This window comes from Pseudonaja textilis, chromosome 11, assembly GCF_049901715.1.
Source record: "Pseudonaja textilis isolate UNSWEBS1 chromosome 11, rPseTex1.2, whole genome shotgun sequence".
In the NCBI taxonomy this organism is placed as follows: domain Eukaryota; kingdom Metazoa; phylum Chordata; class Lepidosauria; order Squamata; family Elapidae; genus Pseudonaja; species Pseudonaja textilis.
The window spans coordinates 749,672-772,829 of NC_142000.1; the positions used below are offsets into that span (position 1 = coordinate 749,672).

General features: G+C 49.9%; 3 protein-coding genes across 7 annotated transcripts in view; 1 reads left to right on the plus strand and 2 right to left on the minus strand.

The window, feature by feature from the left end:
- Window positions 1–134, minus strand: part of SF3B3 (splicing factor 3b subunit 3) — a 38,694-nt gene extending 38,560 nt beyond the window's left edge. Inside the window, exon 1 of the mRNA XM_026714332.2 lies at window positions 1–134. The gene's annotated coding sequence lies outside the window, so the exon portion shown is untranslated.
- COG4 (component of oligomeric golgi complex 4) lies at window positions 80–20,589 on the plus strand. Its single transcript, XM_026714337.2, has 19 exons — window positions 80–303; window positions 384–466; window positions 548–662; window positions 1,424–1,598; window positions 3,696–3,889; window positions 4,807–4,912; window positions 5,671–5,828; window positions 6,729–6,787; window positions 8,247–8,380; window positions 11,013–11,131; window positions 11,665–11,831; window positions 12,435–12,600; window positions 13,268–13,330; window positions 13,722–13,838; window positions 14,148–14,240; window positions 16,664–16,747; window positions 16,976–17,077; window positions 19,637–19,765; window positions 19,919–20,589. The coding sequence occupies exons 1-19, from the start codon at window positions 211–213 to the stop codon at window positions 20,051–20,053; spliced, it is 2,292 nt and encodes a 763-aa protein (XP_026570122.1). The 5' UTR covers window positions 80–210; the 3' UTR covers window positions 20,054–20,589.
- Window positions 17,204–23,158, minus strand: part of FCSK (fucose kinase) — a 27,284-nt gene continuing 21,329 nt past the window's right edge. For 3 of the 5 annotated variants that reach the window (XM_026714333.2, XM_087940267.1, XM_087940266.1), the window contains exon 23: window positions 20,651–22,947. In XM_026714333.2, the coding sequence (XP_026570118.1) occupies window positions 22,855–22,947 (93 nt within the window). In that variant the 3' untranslated portion in view covers window positions 20,651–22,854. Of the gene's footprint in view, window positions 17,250–20,650; window positions 22,948–23,158 lie in introns of those variants that run through there. The other 2 variants (XM_087940271.1, XR_015744890.1) reach the window with 2 other exon arrangements.

A 23,158-nucleotide genomic window follows, 5' to 3' on the forward strand; every position in this document is an offset into this window, starting at 1 on the left:
CGCAGAACGGCGCGGATGGCGGCGGATCCCGTCGCCCCCTCGCCTGCCGCACGGCCCGCGCTCCTCCCCGGGGTCCTTCGAGGCACCCGGCGCGCAGGCTGCCCTCGCCGCGCCTGACGCCGCGCCGCCGCGCGCGAGGCCCCCTCGGTCCGCGCGTCAGGCTCCGCCCCGGCACCCAGGCCCGACCGGATCTCTGCAGCCGCCGGCGAGATGCAGGCCTCGGCGCTGTCGCTGGAGCAGCTGCGCGCCCTCACCGAGCTGCCGGAGCTGGAGGCGGCCTACGGGCGCCTGTGCCGCGAGGAGGTGGGGGCGGGGGCGAGGCCGGCGGGGAGGGGGGCAGGGGGGAACAGGGCGGCCTCGAGTGCGCGTCTGCTTCGTTGCAGGGCGAGACGCGGGCGGAGCTGGAGCTGCTGCTGGAGCAGCGCGGCGCCCTGGAGGGGAAGGTGGCGGCGCTGCACCGGATGGGGTGAGTGGCGGGCGGGGCGGGGCGGGGCGGGGGGTCCCGGGACGGGGACCTTCACTCGCCGCTCTTTCTCCGCCTTCGCAGCCCCAACCTGCAGCTGATCGAGGGGGACGCGCAGCAGCTGGGGGGCACCATCGCCTTCACCTGCCGCCTGGCCGAGAACGTCAGTAGCAAGGTCCGCCAGCTGGACCTGGCCAAGGTTGGTGCCGCCGCCGCCGCCGCCGCCGCCCCCCCGGCGGAGAAACGCTGAGGCGGAAGGGCCGGCCGGCCCCCCCCGCTCCCTTTTTGCAGCACAATTCCACAATTGAATACAATTGGCAGAGGGCCAAATAGACCCGAGAAGGGAAGGAAAGGAAGGGGGAAAGGGGGGAAAGGAGCGGGTGGGATAAAGGGCGCTTGAGGTCCGACTCTTTCCCCAGCGGTGGAATGAACTCAAATAACAGCCTCCACTTAATTACGGAGAGGCTACATAATAGCGAGAACTGCAAAGTATCGCATCTTAATAAATCTTTTTAATGTCATTCCACACAGGGACAAAATTGTTTTGAAACAGTTTGGAGTTTATATTTGTAGTTTGTATTTGTCAATGTAGCCCCAGAGTATTTAACCTTTTTCTCCACCTTAAAACCTGGTTTTCTTGCCAAAATTTCATAATCTGAATAACCCCCTGGATTAATTTTTCTCCAAAACCCATGTCTTCCAAAACTTTAAAGTACCAATTTAAGTTATCAAAAGCTTTCTCTGCATCCAAAAATATCAGAGCTGCTTGTTTCTCATTATGAAATTGTAAGTGTTCAATAACATTCATAACAGTTCTTATATTGTCTCCCAGTTGTCTTTTTGGTGAATGTAAGACTGTAGACGTTTCTTCAATCTTCCTGCCAGTATTGCAGTAACAAATTTATAGTTGTTGTTTACTAATGAAATTAGTCTATAAATCTGCTCACCTTGCTTTGGCAGAACCGCCTCTACCAGGCCATCCAGAGATCAGATGATATTTTGGACCTGAAGTTTTGCACTGATGGTGTCCAGGCAGCCCTGCGGAGTGAAGACTATGAGCAGGCAGCAGCTCATGTCCACCGCTACCTCTGCTTGGACAAGTCGGTCATTGAGCTGAGCAGGCAGGGCCAGGAGGGTAAGAGGGCCATTTGGTGTCTGGCTCTTCCTGGTCCCCCTGCCCCATAGCGTTGACCCTTCACAGAGGGCCTTTCTGCTCTCAGTCCTTCTGGGCCAGACCTTCTCCAGTGTCATCTCTTTGTAACATTTTGTGAGGTCTTTACTGAAAAAGATATCAAATGGTATAAATTGGCATGGTGGCATGTGTATCATTACTGTGTTACATGCATGTGTGTTATAAAATGCCATATATAATTTGTTTTCTGAGGTTCTCGCAGGTATTTGTATGTGGATCTTTGGTTATTCGAGTTTTCTCCCGCGTAAGATTGGAAGTATCTAGGCAACATTTCGATGAAGTCTCATTCATCATCTTCAGGCTTGTGTCTTCGGCTCTGTGCTTTTCAGAGTAATGTGAGCTTGCAGCTGCTTCTTCCTTTTAACTGCTAGTGGGGGTGTGACTTGATTGGGTGGGGGCTTGGCCCCACCCAATCAGAACACAGCCAAGCCCCAAACTCAAACTCACATTACTCTGAGAAGCACAAAGCTGAAGACACAAGCCTGAAGATGATGAATGAGACTTCATCGAAACGTTGCCTAGATACTTCCAATCTTACGTGGGAGAAAACCCGAATAACCAAAGATCCACATACGTACATACAGCATTCAGCTTTGTTTGGGTATTTTCCCACATCATTATAGTTGTGCTTTTAAAGTTGTAGCAACGTTTCAGCAGAATCTCATCTGCCATCATCAGGCTTCTGTATTGTGTTCGTCTGTGAGTCAGTCTTTCACAGCCGTTTCTGTTTTAAATTTGGGGCAGCCTACTGCTGTGCCAGAATGGTTTTTTCTTCACCCTGATTGGTTAAGCAGTGTTCGGTTAGTTCCACGAGGTGTTTAGCTGGTTGGTATTTATTTTTCATGATTTCAAGGGTTTCTTTTATCAGGACTTGAGTGAATAGTGAAACCACGTCGAAGCTTACAAGCAGATCTTCTTGCTCCACGTGTAGATCTTTGATCATTTCCAAGAGGTGGTAGGAGTTTTGTACATGTGAAGCTGCTGTTTCAGCAAGGGGCTGTAGCTGTTTTGCTAAGTGTTTGCTAACACCTGGGCACAAACAGATCCCCCGATACCTCCAGCTCAAACACACCCCAACCAGGCACCCAGATGAAACCTAGCTTCTTAACAAATGATAGCCGTCCATTTACTCAGAGCCAAGCCGCACTAAAGGCCTCCAATAAAGGAACACAATGTTGCCAGTCAATCAAGACACAAAAAAAGCCACAAAACAGACAGAAGATATTAGAAACACCAATCAAGCAGAACACAGCAAACTCCAAGACCAATAAACACAGACCAAGACTCCCAACCAATCAGGGTGAAGAAAAAAACATTCTAACACAGCAGTAGGCTGCCCCAAATTTAAAACAGAAACGGCTGTGAAAGACTGACTCACAGACGAACACAATACAGAAGCCTGATGATGGCAGATAAGATTATGCCAAAACGTTGCTACAACTTTAAAAGCACAACTATAATGACGTGGGTAAATACCCAAACAAAGCTGAATACCATACATATAGATACCTGCAAAAACTTAACATATATATAGAGAGAGGGGGGGGGAGAGAGAGAATTTACAACAAGACAAATTCCTTGTGTGTCCAATCACACTTGGCCAATAAAGTATTCTATTCTACATCAGCATAATATCTATATCACTATATACGCTATATTAGCATAATAACCATTATGATTTTTTTTGAACACTAAACTAATTGTAAGAAGTCAGTAAACTCATATCAAAAGCACATCCCCAAAATTAACTTTGAAGCTGTCCCATGTTGTTGCCTCAGGCCTGCAGCAAACCTTGAATGTGGCTGTTGTTACTGGTTTTAAAGGCTTCTAGCCCTGACCTGCCAGGAAAACCAGATGTTTTTGATTTTATTCAGCATTGGAATTAGAATTTATCCTCTAGTTATGACTGAAGTAGAACTTACTCCGAAGTTTTTCTTCTGTCTCCAGTTCATGACCTTCTTAAGAACCTGAATTATTTAGTTAAATTAATTTCAGCATCTATAAATCAAAATAATATTGAAATAATCTGTTCCCTGGCAGGTACCATAACTGATGCCAACTTGAAGCTCCTGCAAGAAGCAGAACAGCAGCTGAAGACTATTGTTACTGAGAAATTTGAGGTTGCCATGAAGCAGGAAGACCTGGTCCAAGTGGAACGCTTCTTCAAGATCTTCCCCCTGCTGGGCCTGCATGACGAAGGGCTGAGTAACTTCTCCAGATACCTTTGCAAGCAGGTGAGCACCCTGCGGGTCTGGGGGTGAACAGCAACACTTGTGCTGCTGAGGGGATTTCTGACTCCTCTGCACTCTGTCAGTCTGGTGGATAAATGGATGGAAGAGCTCTGGTGGCCCTGCTTTTTCTTCTGATCCGCCCTCAATTGGCTGAAGATAAACAAGCAATCTGCAGTCAGTTTTTCTTCTAATGTTTGAAGTGTCCTTGTTGTCATAGGAAAGAGTAAGCAGTCAAGCTTCATCCTGCCAAGTTGTGTTCAGCTTGAATCAGCCGTACTGCAGAGATCAGTTAATAAGCTGCAATGCCTGGGGGTGCCCCCCTAAACTGGTGGTGCTATTAATCTTTCCCAGTCTTAGCCATCTATAAATTTCTCCCCATTCCTTCTATAACTTGAATTTCCCTGAAGTTTGCATATTTTTGTGCATGTGATAAAAGTTAGAAATAAATTCATAATTCTTGGTTCAAGAATATATGCTACTGCCTTACCTCTTTTTTTAGTTTATTAAATACCCATTTCCTGGAATCCAATATTAATTATCCTTTTCCTCTGGGTTTTCTATAAGTTTGAGAATTCCTGTATGAAGCAATCTCTTCACTGGATTTTCACTATTAGCACTTCATTGGCCAGCTGTTTCCTACCACTTGCGATGAGTGAGAATTTCCTTTTGAATCATCTATCTTCTGAAAGAGGAATCTTGCCATGAATTTATAGAAGATGCACTTAGTACATTTTGCCTGTCTCAGCTGATAATTGAAGTCTTTCATAATTGCCTACTATTGGTTCTTTGGCGTGTCTGCAGTTTGTTTCAGGAAGACCTTGGGGAGTTGGTGTGCAGTAGGAGATGGCCGTGGTGAGCCAACTTGCACCAATGGGTGTTGTGAGACAACAGGGCGGGCTAATGGAGCCTCTTCTTTCCAGGTTGCTAACAAAGCAGAAGAGAATTTACAGTTAGCGTTACAGACTGACCCAACAGACCGGCGATATGCAGTCCTGTTTGCAGACACACTGACGCTCCTCTTTGAAGGTAAAGTTCTGCTCTGCTTTCATCCTGAAAACTCAGAAATGAATAAGGCATTACTCCTTGGGTGAACCCCAGAGGAACCTCCACCGCCATGCCGAGCCTTCCACCTGCATGGCTGGGGCCCTTGAGCTCCTTTGGGCTGCTTCTCTATGGAATGTCATAGAGGAGGACAAAGGAAGCAGGAAGCTAGACTGAGGCCTCCAGGAAGTCTTTGCGTTGTAAACAAAATACAAAGCCTTCATAGGCTCAAGTGGGAGTGGGGGAAGGAGGGAGGGAGGGAAAGAGACCTGTGGTGGCGCAGTCGTTAGAGTGCAGTATTGCAGGCAACTTCTGCCGGCTGCCGGCAATCTGCAAGTCGAATCCCACCCGGCTCAAGGTTGGCTCAGCCTTCCGTCCTTCCAAGGTGGGTAAAATGAGGAGCCAGATGGTTGGGGGCAAGAGGCGGACTCTGTCAACCGCTTAGAGGGGGCTGTGAAGCCCTGTGAAGCGGTATATAAGTCTAAATGCTATTGCAAAGGAAGGAGGCAGTGGAATTGGCAGGAGCCTTTTGCTGTGGTTCCGGCTGATTTATGTATTGTCCTAGGCAGGACTGGATGGGAGTGGCTCTTCCCCATATTTAAGAGAGAGCAGGCAAGGTCAAACCCTACTTTTTAACTCACTGATCCCTAGTTTGTTCCTCTTTAGGTTAAAAACTAGCAACTTGGCAGCACATTTTCTGCTCCCTGTCACTGAGGTTTGGTGGGTCTGGTGTTTCTTTGCAGGGATTGCACGTATTGTGGAGACCCACCAGCCCATTGTGGAGACATACTATGGGCCTGGCAGGCTTTATGCTTTGATCAAGCATCTGCAGGCGGAATGTGATCAGCAGGTGGAGAAGGTGGTGGAGAAGTTCACCCAGCAGAGAGACTACCGTAGGCAGGTGAGGAAGGGTGTTCCAGGCAAATCTCCTCTGACGGGCTGGCTCTTGCTCTCAGGAGTGTGTGTGAAATGGAAAACAGCTTGCTTTGGGTTGAGAACAGAGCCCCCTGCCTGGAATGCCCTTCAGAATGTTCCAGTCGAGCTGCGCTGGGGCCGGACAAGCTTCAGTCACCCCACGTGTCCAGCCATGGGCAGGAGAGGGAATGTGGCCTTTGCGCCCTTGTTCTCCCACCCAGCATTACAGGAGCTATTCTGAATGCAACTGTACTAAAAAAACTCCTGGTACTTCTGAAGAAGGAAGAGGCGCCTCTCCATGTTGGCCTTGGGCCCAGTCGGGATCCTTGGTCCTGGGAAGCAGAGGGCCTTGTCCAGGCAGGGCAGGACTCTCGGCTGCCAAGGCCCAGCTGCTCCTCAGGGTCCTCTGGGCTCTGAATCAGGCTCCGTGCGGTGGCTCCTGCCCTTGGTCCCAAGAGCCTTTCAAGGGTGGAAAGTGCCCCCATGTCCCAAGCCATCCTCCCAGCAGGGAGACTGAGGCAGCCTTGCTGCAAAGCCCTTCTGTTTCCTAGCAGCTCCTGCAGTGAGAATCACACCTGGGCTAAGTAGGGAGAGGAAGCGGCTGTCAAGGGTGAGAGCCGAGGCTCCGATTTTCCAGGTTTGCCTCATCTTTGGAAGCTGCATGCCGGGCTGTGTGGAGACAAGAAAGGCAGCCTGCCCTTTCCAGAGCTGGACCTGCCACTCCCAGCGCGGTCAGCTCAGAGAGAGTCCTGGAAATGGGTCGGGCAGCTGCCAGGCCTTTTTCTCTGGCCACCTTCAGCTTTGCGAGGGCTGCAGCCACTGCTGGTTTCGGCTTGCCCGGTAAAGAGTGGGGGGGCTGATAGCTCTTGTCTTCCAACGGTTGCAGTTCCAGCACGTTCAGAGCAGCACGATGAGGAGTCTGGCAGGAGAAAAGATCGAGCCAAGGTGGGACACAACTCTCTCTTCTCTCTTTTTTGTCAGGTAAAAGAAAAGCAAGGCCGTCTCTTTACTGGGGGAGGTTGGGATTTGCTGAGCAACTAAGTCTGGGTTGGTGTTTCTACCAACTTCATTGGACTGGCTGGCTGCCAGCAGCCTCCCAGAGGGCCCGCCAGGGCCGACCCTTCCATGTAGGGCAGTGATGGCACCAAGTACCCAAACCAGAATGTGAGCCGGAGACTAAAGACCAGCTGGTCTCAGGTTTCTGGCGCTCCGGTGTGGGTGAAGACTGTGCCAGAAACCAGAAGAGCAGCTGGCGACAGCGCACGGGACCGCAGAGCGGGCTCCGTATGCCACCTCTGGCAGGCGTGCCATAGGTTCACCATCGTGGACATAGGGGCTGGTCCTTCCTGGGAACGTGAACGGTTGGTGCGGCTTCCTCGGGGGACTTTGGATGTCACCCAAGTTGGAATGTGACTTGCCTGGAAGCTTTGAGCTCCCTTCTTGCTCTCTGAGCTGCACAAGAGAGGTCAGATTTGTGGAGGTGAGTAGCTGCTTTCCAGTCTGACTTGGGGGAAGTTAAAGTTCCCCTTGGAGTAGCATCGTCCAACGGGCCAAAATCCATGGTGTTCTTCGTTTAACAATATAATTTTTATGACAGAAATTTTAAGGGAATAAAAACAATACAAATTTTGAAATAAAAAAAGGAAAGAAAGTAAAGCATTAAAATGGAATGGGGTAAAATGAAACAAACAGAAAGGAAAAAAAGAGAAAAGGGAGTTATAAAGGGAAGCTTTCTTAACAGCAATTACGTTTATATTTTATCCTCTCTCTCCGGTTACAGCATAAGTTCCTTCTTTCCATAGTCTACCCTTTCCAATCGTCAAATCCCTACACATGTTCATCTTTTTCTTTTTTCAGCAAAAAGTCCATAAAAAAAAGTTTTCACTCTATTCAGCTTTCAACTAATAAATGTAGTTATTGATCTTTTTCTAATCAAACAAGTCAGTTTTGTCATCTGCTAGTTCTGTCATCATCTTCAGCAGCCATTTCTCCACTGTGGGAATTTCAGGGTCTTTTCGTGTCTGTGTGTGTAATAACCGTGGAGCGGTTGCCTTATGCAAATGTTCCCCAAGTCTTTTCTGATTTGCTTATCCAGTAGTCCCAGCAAGTAAAGTTCTGGTTTTGGTTCTTTGATACTCCTGTTTATTTCTGTTGTGTTCAGTTGTTGGGAAAATCTGTCCAGGAGTGTCCGGCTGTGCGTAGAATCCGCTAGCCGTTTCTTTGCCTCTGTGTCCCTTGTGACAACTGAAGGAGAACTTTCAGCAGAGCTTCTGCAGAAGCGCCAGGAAGGAAACTGAAGGCAGCCAGGCGTCCCACGCAGATGGCTCATTGTTAGAGATTCTGGCTTCACAGAGGAGGTTCTCGGTCCCTTTTCTCTGGCTGACCCTTGCTTTGCTTCTCACAGGGAGCTTGACCCTATTTTAACCGAGGTCACCTTGATGAATGCCCGCAGCGAACTCTACCTGAGATTCATCAGGAGGCGCATCACCTCTGACTTTGAGGTGGGAGATTCTGTGGCCTCTGAGGAGGTGAAGCAAGGTAACATGCGCGTGTAGCTAGAGTGCCAGGTGCAGTGGGGTCGATTGCCTTCCTTCCTACAGCTCTGAACCCACGACCACCTGCTCCTTAGCAGGGAAAGTGAACCCCCAGGCATGGCGTGAGCCCTGCGCCCCTGAAACGGGGGTTTGCGCCCAGAGAGAAAGGAAGCATCCAGGTGGCCCTTGACTTAACACCCACAAGGGAGCCCAGAATTTTGGTCACGAGCTGTTGTAGTTGTGAGTCGCACCACAGGGCCAGATTCAATTTTGCAACTGTTTTTAAGATAAGCGAACCGTGCCGTGATTAAGCAAACCCAGCACATTCAATGGGTGTTTTGTACCATTTTCTGCCAGAAAAGGGCAAAAAAATGTTGTAAAATGGCCATGTGACTGGGACACTGCAATGGATCGTAGATGCGAGCCATTTTTTAAACACCCCAAATTCGATGGTGTGAGGCATTTGTAGCTTTGGGGCAGGTTTGTAATTTAACATTTTTGTAGTACACACATCTGAGTGGCTTGTTAATTAGTCAAGGGCCGGATATCACGGACTGCCTGGATGATCTCGGAGAAAGGAGCCGCTGCCGCTGCTGCCTAGGAAGCCACTGGAGGGGAGGGGTAGGAACGGCGACCATGGAACTGTCAAAGAAAGAGAGAGCCAGCCTCTCGAGCCTAGCTTTAGATCACTTTAGATCAACAGAGTTGGAAGGGACCTTGTAGGTCATCTAGTCCAACCCCCTGCCCAAGCAGGAGGTTCTACACCAGCTCTAGCAGCTCTTCAGCCATCCCAAGTAAACCAGATAAGAGTCATAACTAGACGAGATGGAGGGAGATGTGTGAGTCCTGCATGTGATAAAACAAACAAATCTCCTTTATTGTAAGGCTACATTGACAGAATCTTGCAAATCTGAAAGGACAAACCCCGCCCCACCCCCCCTCCCCGTCTTCATTGCCAGCTCCCATCGGGGCAGGTCCATCCTTACTTTCTCTCTTTGACCTGGGCAGCATCTCTCCCCTTTCATCAGGTCATCCTGGCTGCTCCATTATATCACTATTAAATGTTACACTTCATAGCGTAACATTTCACCTGATTTTTATGAAAGTTGGGTTTTCACATGTTACCCCATAATGCAGATTGTATGTACGGTGTGAATTAAAATATTGTGGTTCATAAACCATGGTTTGTGATTTAGTACAACACAGGGTTGCCTACATTCTGGAAAGTATGTATGTTCTCTCTCTCTCAAGAAACTCATCTTCTTATACTTAGTTTTACTGCACAGATAGTCCTTGATTTACAAATGATTGCTTAACAATGGTTTAATTTACAGTGGCTTAACAATGGCCTATGAGAATGTCAGTTATGAACTAAATTTAACTTTATGACCATCGCCCTGCCCCTTTATGATCGTGTGATTGCAACCAACTTGCACTTATGACCAATTGCAGAATCCTGTGGTCATGTAATCAAGAGATGCAGCATTTTACATTTTACCGCACTGTGTTTTGTATTTATAGTTGTAAACAATAAAAAATATATGTAAAAGAGTTGCAACATTTTTTGCTGGACTCCATAAAAAAAATCTGGAATCACATTTACAAACCCTGTGACTCAACTTATTCCTGTCCCATCTGTGGTCATAAATAGAGGACTGCCTTATGTCATGTAAGCTGCTATTGTATCAGACATTGCATAAAATGTATTTATTGATGATATTAGCCGCAGTTTCACCCAATCTGTAAGCAGACTCCCCGTTTTAGCCATTAGGAGTGCCAGAAACCACCCCAACCTGGTCAGTTAGGAAAGAAAGACCCCCCGGCCTATGATTAGCCAAAAGTTTACTTTACTAAAGGCAAGGAGGTTACAGAAGAAGCAAAGCTGGACCTGAGGTTTTCATGCGCAAAAGATGCAGTTGACATTCCCTTGCTCCTGGGCAGCCCCCCTGGTTATCGGTCAGTGTCCAATCAGATGTTAACAATGTGTTTGGGGGGCTGAGCCAGATCTGCATTATTTTGGTGTGACCTTGAGGTGGCTGGGACGATATCTCTGAGTCCCCTCCCTGTCTCCCTATTCCCCCACTGCTCCCCCCCCCCCCCCCCTCGGTTACTGATGTCAGGCTGTCAGCTTACGATGCAATGCGTAGTTTAACAGCATGGCAGCCTCCTTTGTATGGGAAGGGGATGGCTGGGAAGGGGCAGCCCTCGGGAGGAAGTGACAGCTCTTCCATCCTGGCCTCTGTTCAGGTTCAGGTTCGGGAACTGCAGCTGGCCACAGCCGCTCTTGTATGCCAGGATACCTGCCCTTTCCACATGTCCCGTCTCCTGCCTTTCGTGCTGCAACCCTCATTCCTCAGCGGCAAAGAAGGAAGACCCTTCCCCAGATTGGCCAAAGGTGCCTCTTAATATAGAGGGGGGGGAGGAATTAAGGTGCCTCAACAGAGATTTTCCATCTGGAGCCTTGGCAGCTCTTATCTCTTCTGTATCTATTGACCTCTCTAGCAGTAGCTGCACAGAATTTAAGTCTCCTTAATTCAGTATTTTGGTTACATCTTTTTCCCCTTTGTGCAAATCCCACTTCTGTCATTTTTCAAACCATTCTGCTGTTTCCTAATCCTTGTGGTTCTGCTCCACAGAACATCAGAAGTGCCTGGACAAACTGCTCCACAATTGCTTTCTGAGCTGTGTCATGCAAGAGCTGATCGGCTACTACATCACCATGGAAGAGTACTTCATGAGAGAGACTGTGAATAAGGTAGGAAGAACCTTTGTTTGGAAGTTTGCATCTGTTCTCCTTCCCTTCTTGGAGGGAGCAGGCCATTCAACGAAGTCAGTTGTGGGTCCGTTCCCTGCATGGAAAGCTCAGAGGGAAGTAAACAGCCTTTGCTGGGTTAATGTAGGGCAGCTTTGTCAACCTGACTGTTCCAGCCATCCAAGCTTCAGCCAGAAGTTTTTCCAGCTGGTCAGAGATGGAAGCCAGATTTTCTCAGCTGAAGTAACTAGACTCTCCTGCTTAGAAGTTTCTCGGTTTCCTAAAGTGGTGGCTTGGCTTACCAATGGTGGTTTAATCAGCAAAATTTAATACAGTTTGAATCAAGCCGTAGCTGAGCAGAGGAAACCAGTTTGACATTTTCTGCTGAGGAGAGAAATCTTTAACTGTCTTGTCTTCAGGAGCAGCAAAATTTGGAAGCCAGGTGCTAGGCCTCCCTGATTACCTGAGTAGAGCCAGTGTTTGATGCATTGACAAGCCCCAAGTAAACTATGAATGCCTGTTGGCTTTTCTGCTAGGCTGTGGCCATGGACACCTGTGAGAAGGGGCAGCTAACCTCAAGCATGGTGGATGATGTGTTCTACATCGTGAAAAAATGCATCGGGCGGGCTCTTTCCAGCTCCAGCATCGACTGTCTCTGTGCCATGATCAACCACTCCATCACTGAGCTTGAGTCAGAGTTCAGGTAGGCGGTGGGGAAGGAGATGGACCACGTGTGGAGCTCTTGCGGGAACCTGAGGAGGTTCTGCTAAGTCTCGTCTAGGTCTCTGGAAAACAGATATCAGCTGCTCTTTGGACTGTGTGGGCTTCGTGCAGACCTTACTGTTGCACACAGTCAGAACAGATTTGCAAATCTGGGGGCTGGACTAGGACCTCCCGAAGGTTGAAGGAGATGGTCCCATGACTTTGATTTCCTGGAGTTGTGAAGTTAAGGATTGGAGGGACTGGAAGTCTGACAGAGGAACTGTGCAAACTTTTTCAGATTAAACTTATTTATTGGAATGTTCTGAGTGTGAAATAAACTCTAGATGCCCAGATCCCACTCTTTCCTGCTCCTGGTGGCTTGGGACGGACTCCTCCTGCGCCCCAGGGCGGAATTCATGTTACCCGAAGGTGGGCGGCAAGGAGCTTTCTTTGCTCTGCAAATCCTGCCAGCTTTGCTTCCCTAGCCAGGGGTCAGAGCTGGGGAGGGAGGGAGGGGGGTTTGCAACTTGAGGCTCTTGGTCCTGGGTCTAGTTGGCTCCCTGAATCTCCAGCATTCTGGCTTGAGGTTGCCTTCTTTCCACAGGGAGATCCTGGGCCACAGGATCAGGGTGGGCTTCCCGGCCACCCCTTTCCAAGATTTCCAGAGGGGAGTCACCAGCGCCGTGAGCCTCATGCAGAGCAGCCTGCAGCAGGGGAAGTTTGACCCTAAAGGCATCGAGAGCACCGATGAGGCCAAGCAGTCCTTCCTGGTGCGTCGTCCGGGTGGGAATCTGAGGGCAGCGCATGGATTGGAGGGAAAGGCAGAGGGCCGGTGTTGAGGACCAAGCAAAATGGTCGTTGGAAGCACCAACCCAGCGTCATTCGTGGGAGGGGAGAGGTCGAAATGCTTGTCTTATTCCATACCTGCTCTACCTTGAATGTCTGTTGAGGAAAGGAAGCTGAAGAGCCCACGCGTTGGCTCTTGTGTTGAGGGACAGCAAGGGAGCAGCTGGATAGGGGGGTGGCAGTCTTTGTCTCAGAGGGCAGCCCCACAAGCCAAGGCCTGGGCCTGATGATCAAATACATGGGACTCTCTTTGCAGTAGCCTCCCCCAAGCAACTGGGCTTGGCCTGTAGGGCTTTCTCCATCCATTGGGCCAGTCTCTTTCCTTCCCTGGATGGGGAACAGCTTGGGTCCAGGTTTTAAGAGTCAGCTGGATCTGAGAGGGAAAAGGAAGTTGAGGATCAGGCGCCTGACCAACAGATCCTCTTCCCTGGCAAATGAAACCTTCCTTCGTGTCCCCCTGGGTTCCTCCTCCTCCTCCTCCTCCGTGCCAAGTTTCTTCCTCGGAAGAGCAATGACTGAAATGCTAACCTTGGAGGCAAAAGCCCTCAAAGGCTGGAAAAGATCCTGACTGTTCTGCTTACTCTGTTTCAGGTGACTTTAAACAACGTGGAGGCCTGCAGCGAGAACATAATGACGCTGAAGAAGACCCTGGAGGTACTTGTGGGTCCTGAACTCCTGGCTGGAAGCAGGTGTCCCTGTGTGTTTATGTGATTCAAATCCATCTAAATTAATACACTAAATCATTAAATCACTTCATCTCAACTAGAAGTCCGGCTTTATTTGGGGAGGTCCTGCCTGGCTTGTTCCAAAGAAACCAGGATATAAACCGCCTTGGAAAACACAAGGATGCTGAGTGCGGAGCAGGAGGTGGTGGTCCCTGGCCGGGAGGCCACACCCAGAGACTTGGGCTGTATGGGAAGTGGGAGGAAGAACTGAGCAGTGGGAGAGCCCCACCTTCTCTTGCAGTGCTTCATTTCCACCAGACTTGAGGTCTTCCTTCTGCAGAGCGATTCTTGTTTGCAGCTGGGTGTCTGTTCCCCTACAGAGCGACTGTTCAGAGCTCCTCAGCCAGGGCTTTGGAGGAGAACAAGCTCGGCTCAAGCTGGAGAGCTGCCTTGCGGACATGGATGCCGTCTCCAGCAAGTTTCGTGACCTGCTGCAGGTGAGCTTTGGACCCTTGGAGCGTTGCCTGTGCCAAGGCCGCCCAGGAGGAAGTGAAGCTGGCCAGTGGGCAGCATCCTTGCCTGGCAGGAGGTGAGCGGGGGCTGCAAGGGGAGCTTCTCTTCCACTCACCCACATTTTGCCGAGGGTTCCTCCACTTCGGCTCAGAGAGGTGATGCCAGTCTTGAAATACGTGCAGCTTCTCTTTGCCCAAAGGCCGGGATGCCCCAGGCGCCCTTGGCCAGGCTCAGCTCCCAGGTGGCTGCCGCGTAGAGGGGAGCCAGGAGACCTAACCCTTGTTCTCCCTCAGGAAGGCCTGAATGAACTCACCAGCTCAGCAGTCAAACCTCAGGTGAAGCCCTACATTAACCTCTTCCTGTCTGTATCCCACAACATTGAGGAGGTGAGTGTGCAGCCCTCGATTGTTCGTTTGCTTGCCTGAACGCAGGAGGCTGGAGAAACATTGGGTTTAGGAAAAGATTAGAATAATGAAAATCCAGTGGGGAAAAGGAAAACATTACCAAAAGTATTTTATCAAATGGCGGAAGAATTAGGATTAAAAGATATACGGAGAGAAAGAAATCCAGACAAAAAAACAATATACCTATTATTCAGCAACACACACATCATGATCGAGATTGGATGTGTTACGGACAAATGTGGAAATTGAGCGTAATATAAAAGAAATAGAAATTGAAACTAACACATGGGTCGACCATAATCCTATTAAAATAATTTGGAAAGGATTGAAAAAGAACAGAAGATGGATGCTAAATAAGGAGATCCTAAAAGAAAAAGAATGTCAAGATGATGGAAAAAGAATTGGAGTTCTTTCTGAAAGAAAATAAAAAAACATCAAGCATCAATTCCAAACCTATGGGACACGACTAAAACATATATCAGGGGCTTAGCAATTTCATATAATACACGTAGATACAAGGAAATAAAAGGAGAACAATCTAAACAACTAGATACCCTTGAGTTAGAAAAAACACCACATAATAAGACAGCAAATACGGAAAGGATAATGATTAGACACAAACTGAATATGTTAGCACAAGATGAGTGGTTACAGGACATGAAAATGATAAGACAGAATTATTTTGAACACGCGAACAAGCCGGGAAGGTGGCCGGCCTACAGAGTTAAGAAAGAGAAGGAAAAAGATCAATCCAACAACTGAAGGATGCTGATGGTACGTTACAACATCAAACTGAAAAAAAAAGAACATATTGTTAAAAAGTTTTTTTGAGGAACTACATAGTAGGGAAGACGTACCAGAGGAAAATATCCAACATTATTTAGAAGGGAAAGGGCTACCCGCGACCCCGGAAGAGAATAAAGAAGAGATAAACAGGGAAATAACACTAGAAGAACTCCAAGAAGCAATCCTGAAACAGAAAAACAATAAGACACAGGGACCGGATGGTCTCCCAGGGGAACTGTATAAAACGCTCCAAGAAAAATCAGACATGCAATTGTTAGAACTCTGCCATGAGGTACTGACAACAGCGAAGTTACCCAAGTCATGGGGGGAGGCATACATAGCATTGATCCCAAAAGAAAATTCGGACCATCGATGACTTCAAAATTATAGGCCCATATCCCTTTTAAATGTTGACTATAAAATATTTATGTCCATAATGGCAGAAAGATTGAAAAAAACCCTTAACCAGATCATAGCGACCAAAACGGGTTCTTACCAAATAGACAAATCAAAAATAATACCAGAATGGTAATGAATATAATAGAATACTATGAAGCAAACCCAGGAAAACAATTGGCAATGGTCTTCCTCGATGCTTTAACTCAGACCCAAACTGTTGGAAATGTGGAAAAGAAAAAGGCACTTATTTCCATACCTGGTGGACATGCCAGGAGGTGAAAAAAATACTGGAATACAATTAGACACTGCCTAGAAGAAATCGCGAATCAGAAAACTGAATTTAATCCGGAAACTTTATTAGGTATAATAACACAAAAATGCAATAAAACAGATAGATATATCATGTTACACATATTAACAGCTGCAAGGATTTTGTACGCACAACTCTGGAAAGAAAAGGGGGTTCCACCAGAAGGCATGGTTATAAAAGAAATAATAGATTGTGTAGAGATGGACAGGGTGACGATGAAAATAAAAGACAGAAGATTCAATTTACTATGAGGCCTGGTATGAGTGGTTTAGAAATAAAAAGAAAATAAAATGGCAATTAGGAAAAGAATGAGGGAATATCTAAATATGTAAATATACTATAGAGAAGATTGACGTGTAAGGCTAAAAGAGATTGATTTATAGCAAGAGAAAGATGTAACGGTAAAGGAATAAGTAGATACATATACTGAAAAGGAAAGGCCACCAAGAGGTCTCGGTGCAGTAGGGTTCCCATGTTGCTTGTGCTGTCTGTTCCCCTGCCTGGCCTACCTGAAGAGCTGGTGTGGAGAAGCCTCTCTGAAAGCAGACGCGGCCTCGAGACTCGCCTTTCCTTGGGCTGGGGGGCTTGCCAGTCCAGCGCCATCCTTGCAGCCAATTGCCTTCCTACCTGCAGGGTTTCTACCTCCCCAGGGAACAGCCCTGCTGCCCCCAAGCCCTCGGCCGGGCGGGTCTTCCGAAGGTCTCTGGAGGCAAGCCAGGCCTCTCTCCTACGGCTCAGCCCCTGCGTCCCATCCTTTGGCTGCACCTGGCTTCAGCGGACATGGAATTGCCTTGGTGCCGGCTAGAGCCGCCTCTGCCACCACCACCACCACCACCCCCGGTGCTCAAGGGAGGCAGAGGAGGGGAGCGCTTGGTAGAGAAGCCAGCTCTGTTCTCTGCTGCTCTTTCAGGAAGAGTTCAATGACTACGAAGCCAACGACCCCTGGGTGCAGCAGTTCATCCTGAACCTGGAGCAGCAGATGGTGGAGTTCAAGGTAAGTTGGAGGCAGGGAATTCCTCAGAGGGGAACCGGTCACTTCAAGAAGAAGGCAGCTGCCCCGCTGTGTGTGACCCCCTTGCCAAGGGAAGGGCCGGGGCAGCTTTCTCCCTGGACACAGCGGCCTTCTCTCTGGACAGGGCCTCCCCCTCCCGCCAGCCTGCCTTAGTCTGCTTCTGGCAATATGGGGCCATCCTGAACCAAGTCTTCTCCCCTCCCGCTGCAGGCCGGACTGTCCCCCGTGATCTACGATAGCCTCACCAGCCTGATGACCAGTCTAGTCGCTCTGGAGCTGGAGAAGGTTGTTCTCAAGTCCACCTTCAGTCAGGTAAGGTGGGGTAGAGAATGCCAGTAAAGCCAACCAGCATTAAAAGCTGAGCCTTTAGTTATTTGTATGTAGAATGACTTCAGGCAAAGTGTCCCCCCATCTTCTGCAGGGCAGCAGGGCAGATACTTTCCTTCTCTCCACTCCCCAATCCTTTGGAGCGTTCATTTCAGCACTGGGATAATTAGCAAAAGGGAATTATTGTTTGTATTTATGTTCATTGAAGGTTTTAGAAGAGAGTAAAGAGGCACAAAATGAGGAATGCACTAAGTTGTTTGCGTAGCATGTTGCCAGAACAAGCACGTTGCTTTCCACGTTTATTCCCCATTGTGTGCCTGCTTACTCTCTTGTCATCCCTTCCTCTCCAGTCTCTCCATTCTGCAAAGGAGAAAGAAAGGAAAAACACCAGGTCAGGCATAGGACTGTAACGTATCGACTGGAATGGCAGTCATGAGATTGAGGGATGCTGCCGAGCTCAGAAATGGAGGCATAAGTCGTAAAGTTATTTTTTTTAGCATTGTCATAACTTCAGTCACTGAACAAGGCAGTTGGTAACTGAAGCCTCGCTGTACTAGACGTGGTCAGCGTCCAACCTGTGATCCACTGAGACAGCCGGGTCTTTTTCACATCGGTTGCTCATTGTGTTCCTTCCACCATTCCTGTTTCATGGTTTTGATTTTGTTCTGCAGAAGTGTAGGACTTTGCAGTGTCCCCGTTCAGATCCTGTAGAATCTGGATACTGTCCACTAAGGTGTTTGCTGTCCCCACAATTTTGGGGGTAGGTTGCTCCTCTGTATCCATATCACAATAGTATAACTTGTTTTGCTGTCTTCTTTACTAAAACCACAAGACACCCAACGACCTCACATTCCCAGCTAAAACTGATTATAATGGATTCTTGATAAACTCCTGCTGGTTTCTGACAGTAATACATTCTTCTCTGTTTAGCAACTTTCTATTAACTTGCTCAAAACTAAGAATATGCTGACAATCCATAGTTGTTTGGGTTCTTTTTTGCTCAACACTTGGCTTCTCCAACAGCAATAGCATTTAGTCTTCTCGACTGCTTCGGAGTGCTTTACAGCCCTCTACAGAGTCAGCCTTTTGCCCCCAACAATCTGGGCCCTCCTTTTACCGACCTTGGAAGGATGGAAGGCTGAGTCCACCTATGCCCCTCCCCCCGATCGTACTCCTAGCACCATGCAGAGTTGGCCTGCAACGCTGCATTCTAACCACTGCGCCATCCCAGCTCCTCAGTCCTCTGACCACCTGCTTGTCCTCTTCCGTGAAGTCACAGAAGGGGCCAGCGAGATGACCCCCGGTCTGGTCTCCAAGAGTCTAAAGACATTCCTTGTAGCTCTGTGTCTTTTTCTTTCTTTCTCCCCCCGCCCCCCTTTTGCTGCTACTCCTTCGCTCAGCTGCTCTTTCCGGCCCTTCTGAGGGGAGAAAAGGCAAAGGAGGAGCGGAAGGGCTCTGCCTGCCTCTGTGGGAATCCTCCCCTCTTCTCTCCGTGGCCTCCTGTCTGGGACGTTCTTGAAAGGGGCCCCGTGAGATCTCGTGCGCATGGACAGCCAGGCTCCAATGCCAGCCTGCTGCCCGCCTCACTTGATCCTGGTTGCCTTTCCCTGCCCCACCAGCTCTTCCTTAGCAGTCAGGATCCAGTCTGAAAAAGGCAGTCCCTTTGCCTCTCTCTCTCTCTCTCTCTTCTCTGGGAAGAGGATCCTGCAGATCTAGTCCAGGACCTGCCTGGCTTCACTGCCTCCGCAGATCCCCCACCACATCCTCCACTGTTTCTCCTTCCTCAACTGGGCCCACAACCTGGATGCCACTCCCAGGGCACCCCGACTCCAGACCTGCTGCTGCTGCTGCTGCTTTCCCCCTTCCGCCCCTGGCTTTGGAATGAGCCGCTCCTTCAGCCTTTGCGCATCCTGGGTTTCACTCCGCCATTGTTTCAGTGGGGCACCGGGTCCCCTTTGCTTCCCACACGATGACTCGGGCTCCGCCTGCCTGTTCTGCTTGTTGGTCTCCTTGGATAGTATAACTTGGCCAGTTCTTTTCCGTGTGCCAGGGATACGGCAGCTGTGCGAGGGGAATGCCCACTGGGCAGGGGTGGGGGAGTGGCTTGCCAGAGGATGGTGATGCCCCACAGCACAGAGCCCCCCCGGAGCCCCTGCTTCGTATCGAATAGTCACAGGGCACCGCAGGCAAGTCTTGGCCCTCCGAGGCCGCCTCCCCTCTTCTTAGCCCTAAGAGAGGAAAGGGGAGGAAGAGGTCCCGCCTTCCCCCCTCCTTGGGAAGAGAGGCCGGGTTGGAGTTGGGAATCGATCCGGCCTTGGACGGTCCCTGGCCCTTGTGGAGCATCTGTGCCAATGTGGTTGAGACGGATGGACTGGGGGGGCGACAGAGGGTAGGGGGCTTCTCTGGAAGGGGGCCTTCCCCGCACTTCCCTGCCAGGTGGTATTCAGAGGTGGATCCATTCCGGGGGGCTCAGCGGGGCCTGGGATGGGCCTCTCGCGGCCAGCTGCTGGTCCAGCCATGCTTTGCCACTTTCTGTCTCCTCAGCTTGGCGGGCTGCAGTTTGACAAAGAACTGAGGTCCCTGATAGCCTATCTGACCACTGTCACCACCTGGACCATCCGTGACAAGTTTGCCCGACTCTCCCAGATGGCGACCATCCTCAACCTGGAAAGGGTGGGCCCTCCAGCTTTGACCCCCTAGGCGGGGCAGCCGGGCGGGAGGTGGATGGGCCAAAGACCAAAGGAGGCAGGGCAGCGGCTCTGCAGCCCTCCGGATGCTGTCCAGTCCTCTGCCAGACGGGCAGACAGTATTTTGCTCTCTTTTTAGGTAACAGAGATCCTGGATTACTGGGGGCCCAATTCGGGCCCTCTGACGTGGTGCCTGACGCCAGCAGAGGTCCGCCAAGTGCTGGCCCTCCGGATTGATTTTCGCCATGAAGACATCAAACGGCTGCGCCTGTAGCTGTCCAAGAGCAACTTCCTTATTTTTATTTTTATTTTTGGAAAATGCGTTGCTCCTTCCAGCCAGGACTGCTGCTGGAGCAGACAGAAGCTTTGCCACTCGCCGCCTTCTTGCTAGGGAAAATGGGATGCTGTTCTGTTGGAAAGTGGGAGGAGAATTGTCCTAGCCAGCAACCTCAGCTGGGTTTGGGCTTCTTACTTAGCTGCATTTGTGCAAGATGGTGGCCCACTTGCCCAGCGCAGTTCTGCAGAAACCCAACATCCCAGGCTTGGGAGGGGTGGTCAATTCATGGCAGCACCCCCCCCCCCAAGAGAAAAGGTTTCCCAGACCACGATGGAAAGGCCCCTTCCTCTTGGGGCTTGGCCCAGGGCTTTGCTCTTGACTGGGGTTGGGGTGGGGTCAGGAGTTTAGCTGGCGCTTTGGCCAGCCGCCTCCTGGAACCTGTCATGGGTGCTGGGACCCCAGAGGCCAACGTGGAGAAGGCTAAGTGAGCTGCAGACCCAAAGGAATTTAAAATAAACTTGCTAACACCATAATGCTGTTGTCACAGCTCCAGCAAACACACCCCAAGGAATCAAAACTCCCAAGGCCGGCATCTACCTCAAAGTATAGATTTATTAGGCATGTTATATTGGCACATCTGGGGGAAACCTGACTCTAGAGGACTCGAGTTTTCCCCACCCAAGTCAAACCCCACCGTTCTTCCCCTCAGGTCCCACGTCCATCACAGGGTCCAACCAGGTTGCAGCCACCATCTTGGCTGGCTTTGGTCCATGCCTCTCCAACACCTGGAAGACCATCGCTGGCTCCCACGGGAAAGAACATCGTTTTGGCCACACCTCCCATTATCTCCACCTCCCCCTTTTAGTTCTCACAGCTCCCACTGGCCTGGCTGTGGCAGCACTGAAGATGCTCCCAAAATGGCTCTAGGGCTGACCGCTGTTTGACAAGCGGACAGTATGCAGGTGTGGGTACAACTCTCAAACAGCTTAAATGGGCGCCTTGCGGAATTGGTTTCACAGTTTGGGCTTTCTGTTTAGGAGAAAAGAGGGAAGACGGGATATAGCCACCTTCCAATATTTGAGGGGCTTCCCATAAGGAAGAGGGGGGTCAACCTATTCTCCGGAACCCCTGAAGGCAGGACAAGAAGCAACGGATAGAAACTAATCCAGGAGAGAAGCAACTAAGGAGGAATTTCGTGACAGAACAATTCGTCCGTGCAACTAGTTGCCTCCTGCAGTTGTGGAGGCTTTTAAGGGGAGGCTGGGCAGCCACTTGACTGGGATGGTGGTGCAGAGTCTCCAGTTGAACAGGGTTGGACTAAAAGACCTTCGAGGCCCCTTGCAACTCTCTTAACTGTAATTGGCCATCGGCTTAGATGGCAGACAAGATTGGGCCAGTTCACAGAGGAAGCAGCTGTTCCCAGCAGCTGTTCTCTTCTGCCGACTCCCTCCAGGGAAGACAAGGGGGCAGCTTGAATGCCAAAGTAGCCACCTCCGCCGGCTGCCCTTGGCTCTCCTGCTTGGCTGGTGGTTGCAATCCAGTCTAACTGGCCTCTGGCTGACAGCATAGCTACTCTGGCTTAGCTATTGTAGGTGGAACATCATGAGGAGATGGTGTAAACCCATTGCTGAGCCATCAGGAGGGGAAACCAGGGCTTTAAACGGGGAGCAGATTTTGGTGGGAGAATTTCCTGCAGACTGGAGCTGCTTGCTAGTGAGGATAGGGTGAACTGCTCTCTTCAAGCAGAGGCTGGGCGGCCATTGGTCAGGGATGCTGAAATGGGGGACTCCTGTGTTGGGCAGAGCTATGGCTAGAGGATCTCCATGAAATCCCTCCATGAATCGGGATTCTGTGGATCCCATAAGAGCAGAGCCCAGGGTAGAGGGGGCCTCGAGGGTCGTTGGAACTGGTCCCTGTGCTCAGGGCAGGCCTCGGTTTCAAGGCCTCCCATCAAGAGGGCACCAACCGCCTTGGTGGCCGATGGCTCTGCCAACCCCACTCGCCGCTTGCAGTCCAAAGCTTGGAACAGGAAGCAGATTTTCTTACTCTGTTGTTGGTTCCTGTCCTGCCTTTCGGTTGCCCCAGAGAGGCCTCCTTCCTTCTCTTTGCGATGACCCATCAAGCCTCCCCTTGTGTCTTCTTCCACAGCTAAATGTTAGCCTGTTGTCTTAGTAGCCCCTTCTCTGAAGCAGCTATGCCTGTATGGCATTTCTTTTGTTGCTGGGGGCTTTCTTGCAATTTACTTTTCTAAGTGAAAAACAAAACCAGGTCCCAGGCTCCCAGACTTGAAATTTTAATTTACTACAAGAGCCATTTTCTCTTGCAACATCTGTTCTGACCATTTGGCTGGGACAGGACCTGCTGCAGCTGTTTCAAGGGGTCCGTTTATGATGTGTCCTTCCTAATACGGTACAATTTCTGAGATTACAAGCAATGTATTGATACTTTGAATTTTAAAATGCACCAGATCCTGATTAGTTCTTAAGAAAGCAACCAGTGCAACCTTTATCTTGTAATTGCAAAGGAATAATTGTGGGTATTCACAACCAATGTGCTGCTTGATTTGGGGACCCATTTGTGTGAAAAACAGATTTGCCAGGCCGAACGTTGCATGCTTCGTACAAGAGATGCAGTCCCTGCTGCTTTCAGCTCTTTCCAAGAACTTCATCCCGCCGCTTGCTTGGTTGGGATCTGCAACACAGCTGCAGGTTGTCCCCACAGCAGAGCTGGTTCTTACTCCCTGCCTGGTGGCTGGTTCCTGCACCCCCTTTGTGGTGAGGGGGGGGGGGGCTGCTCTTTCACACCTCCAAAGTGTGCGGGTCCCCCAGAAGCTCCACCTTGCATCCCACCGGGTCCACTTCCACCGTGTGCAGGGTGAAATTTCCAAGGACCTGAAAGGGACACGGGGATAAATGGGCTTTGAGCTGGACATCTTCTGCAATTCATGCCCTCGTCGCCCTTTGTCTTCCTATGCCCCCGTGGGGAAGCCCTCGACCCCACGCCCCCCAGCCAGCCCCCTCCTTTAGAAGGTTTCTGCATTGACCTCCCCATAGCTCCCAAGCCTTCAGAGCATCCCTCTTCCAATGTGGGGACTGCTTCCAC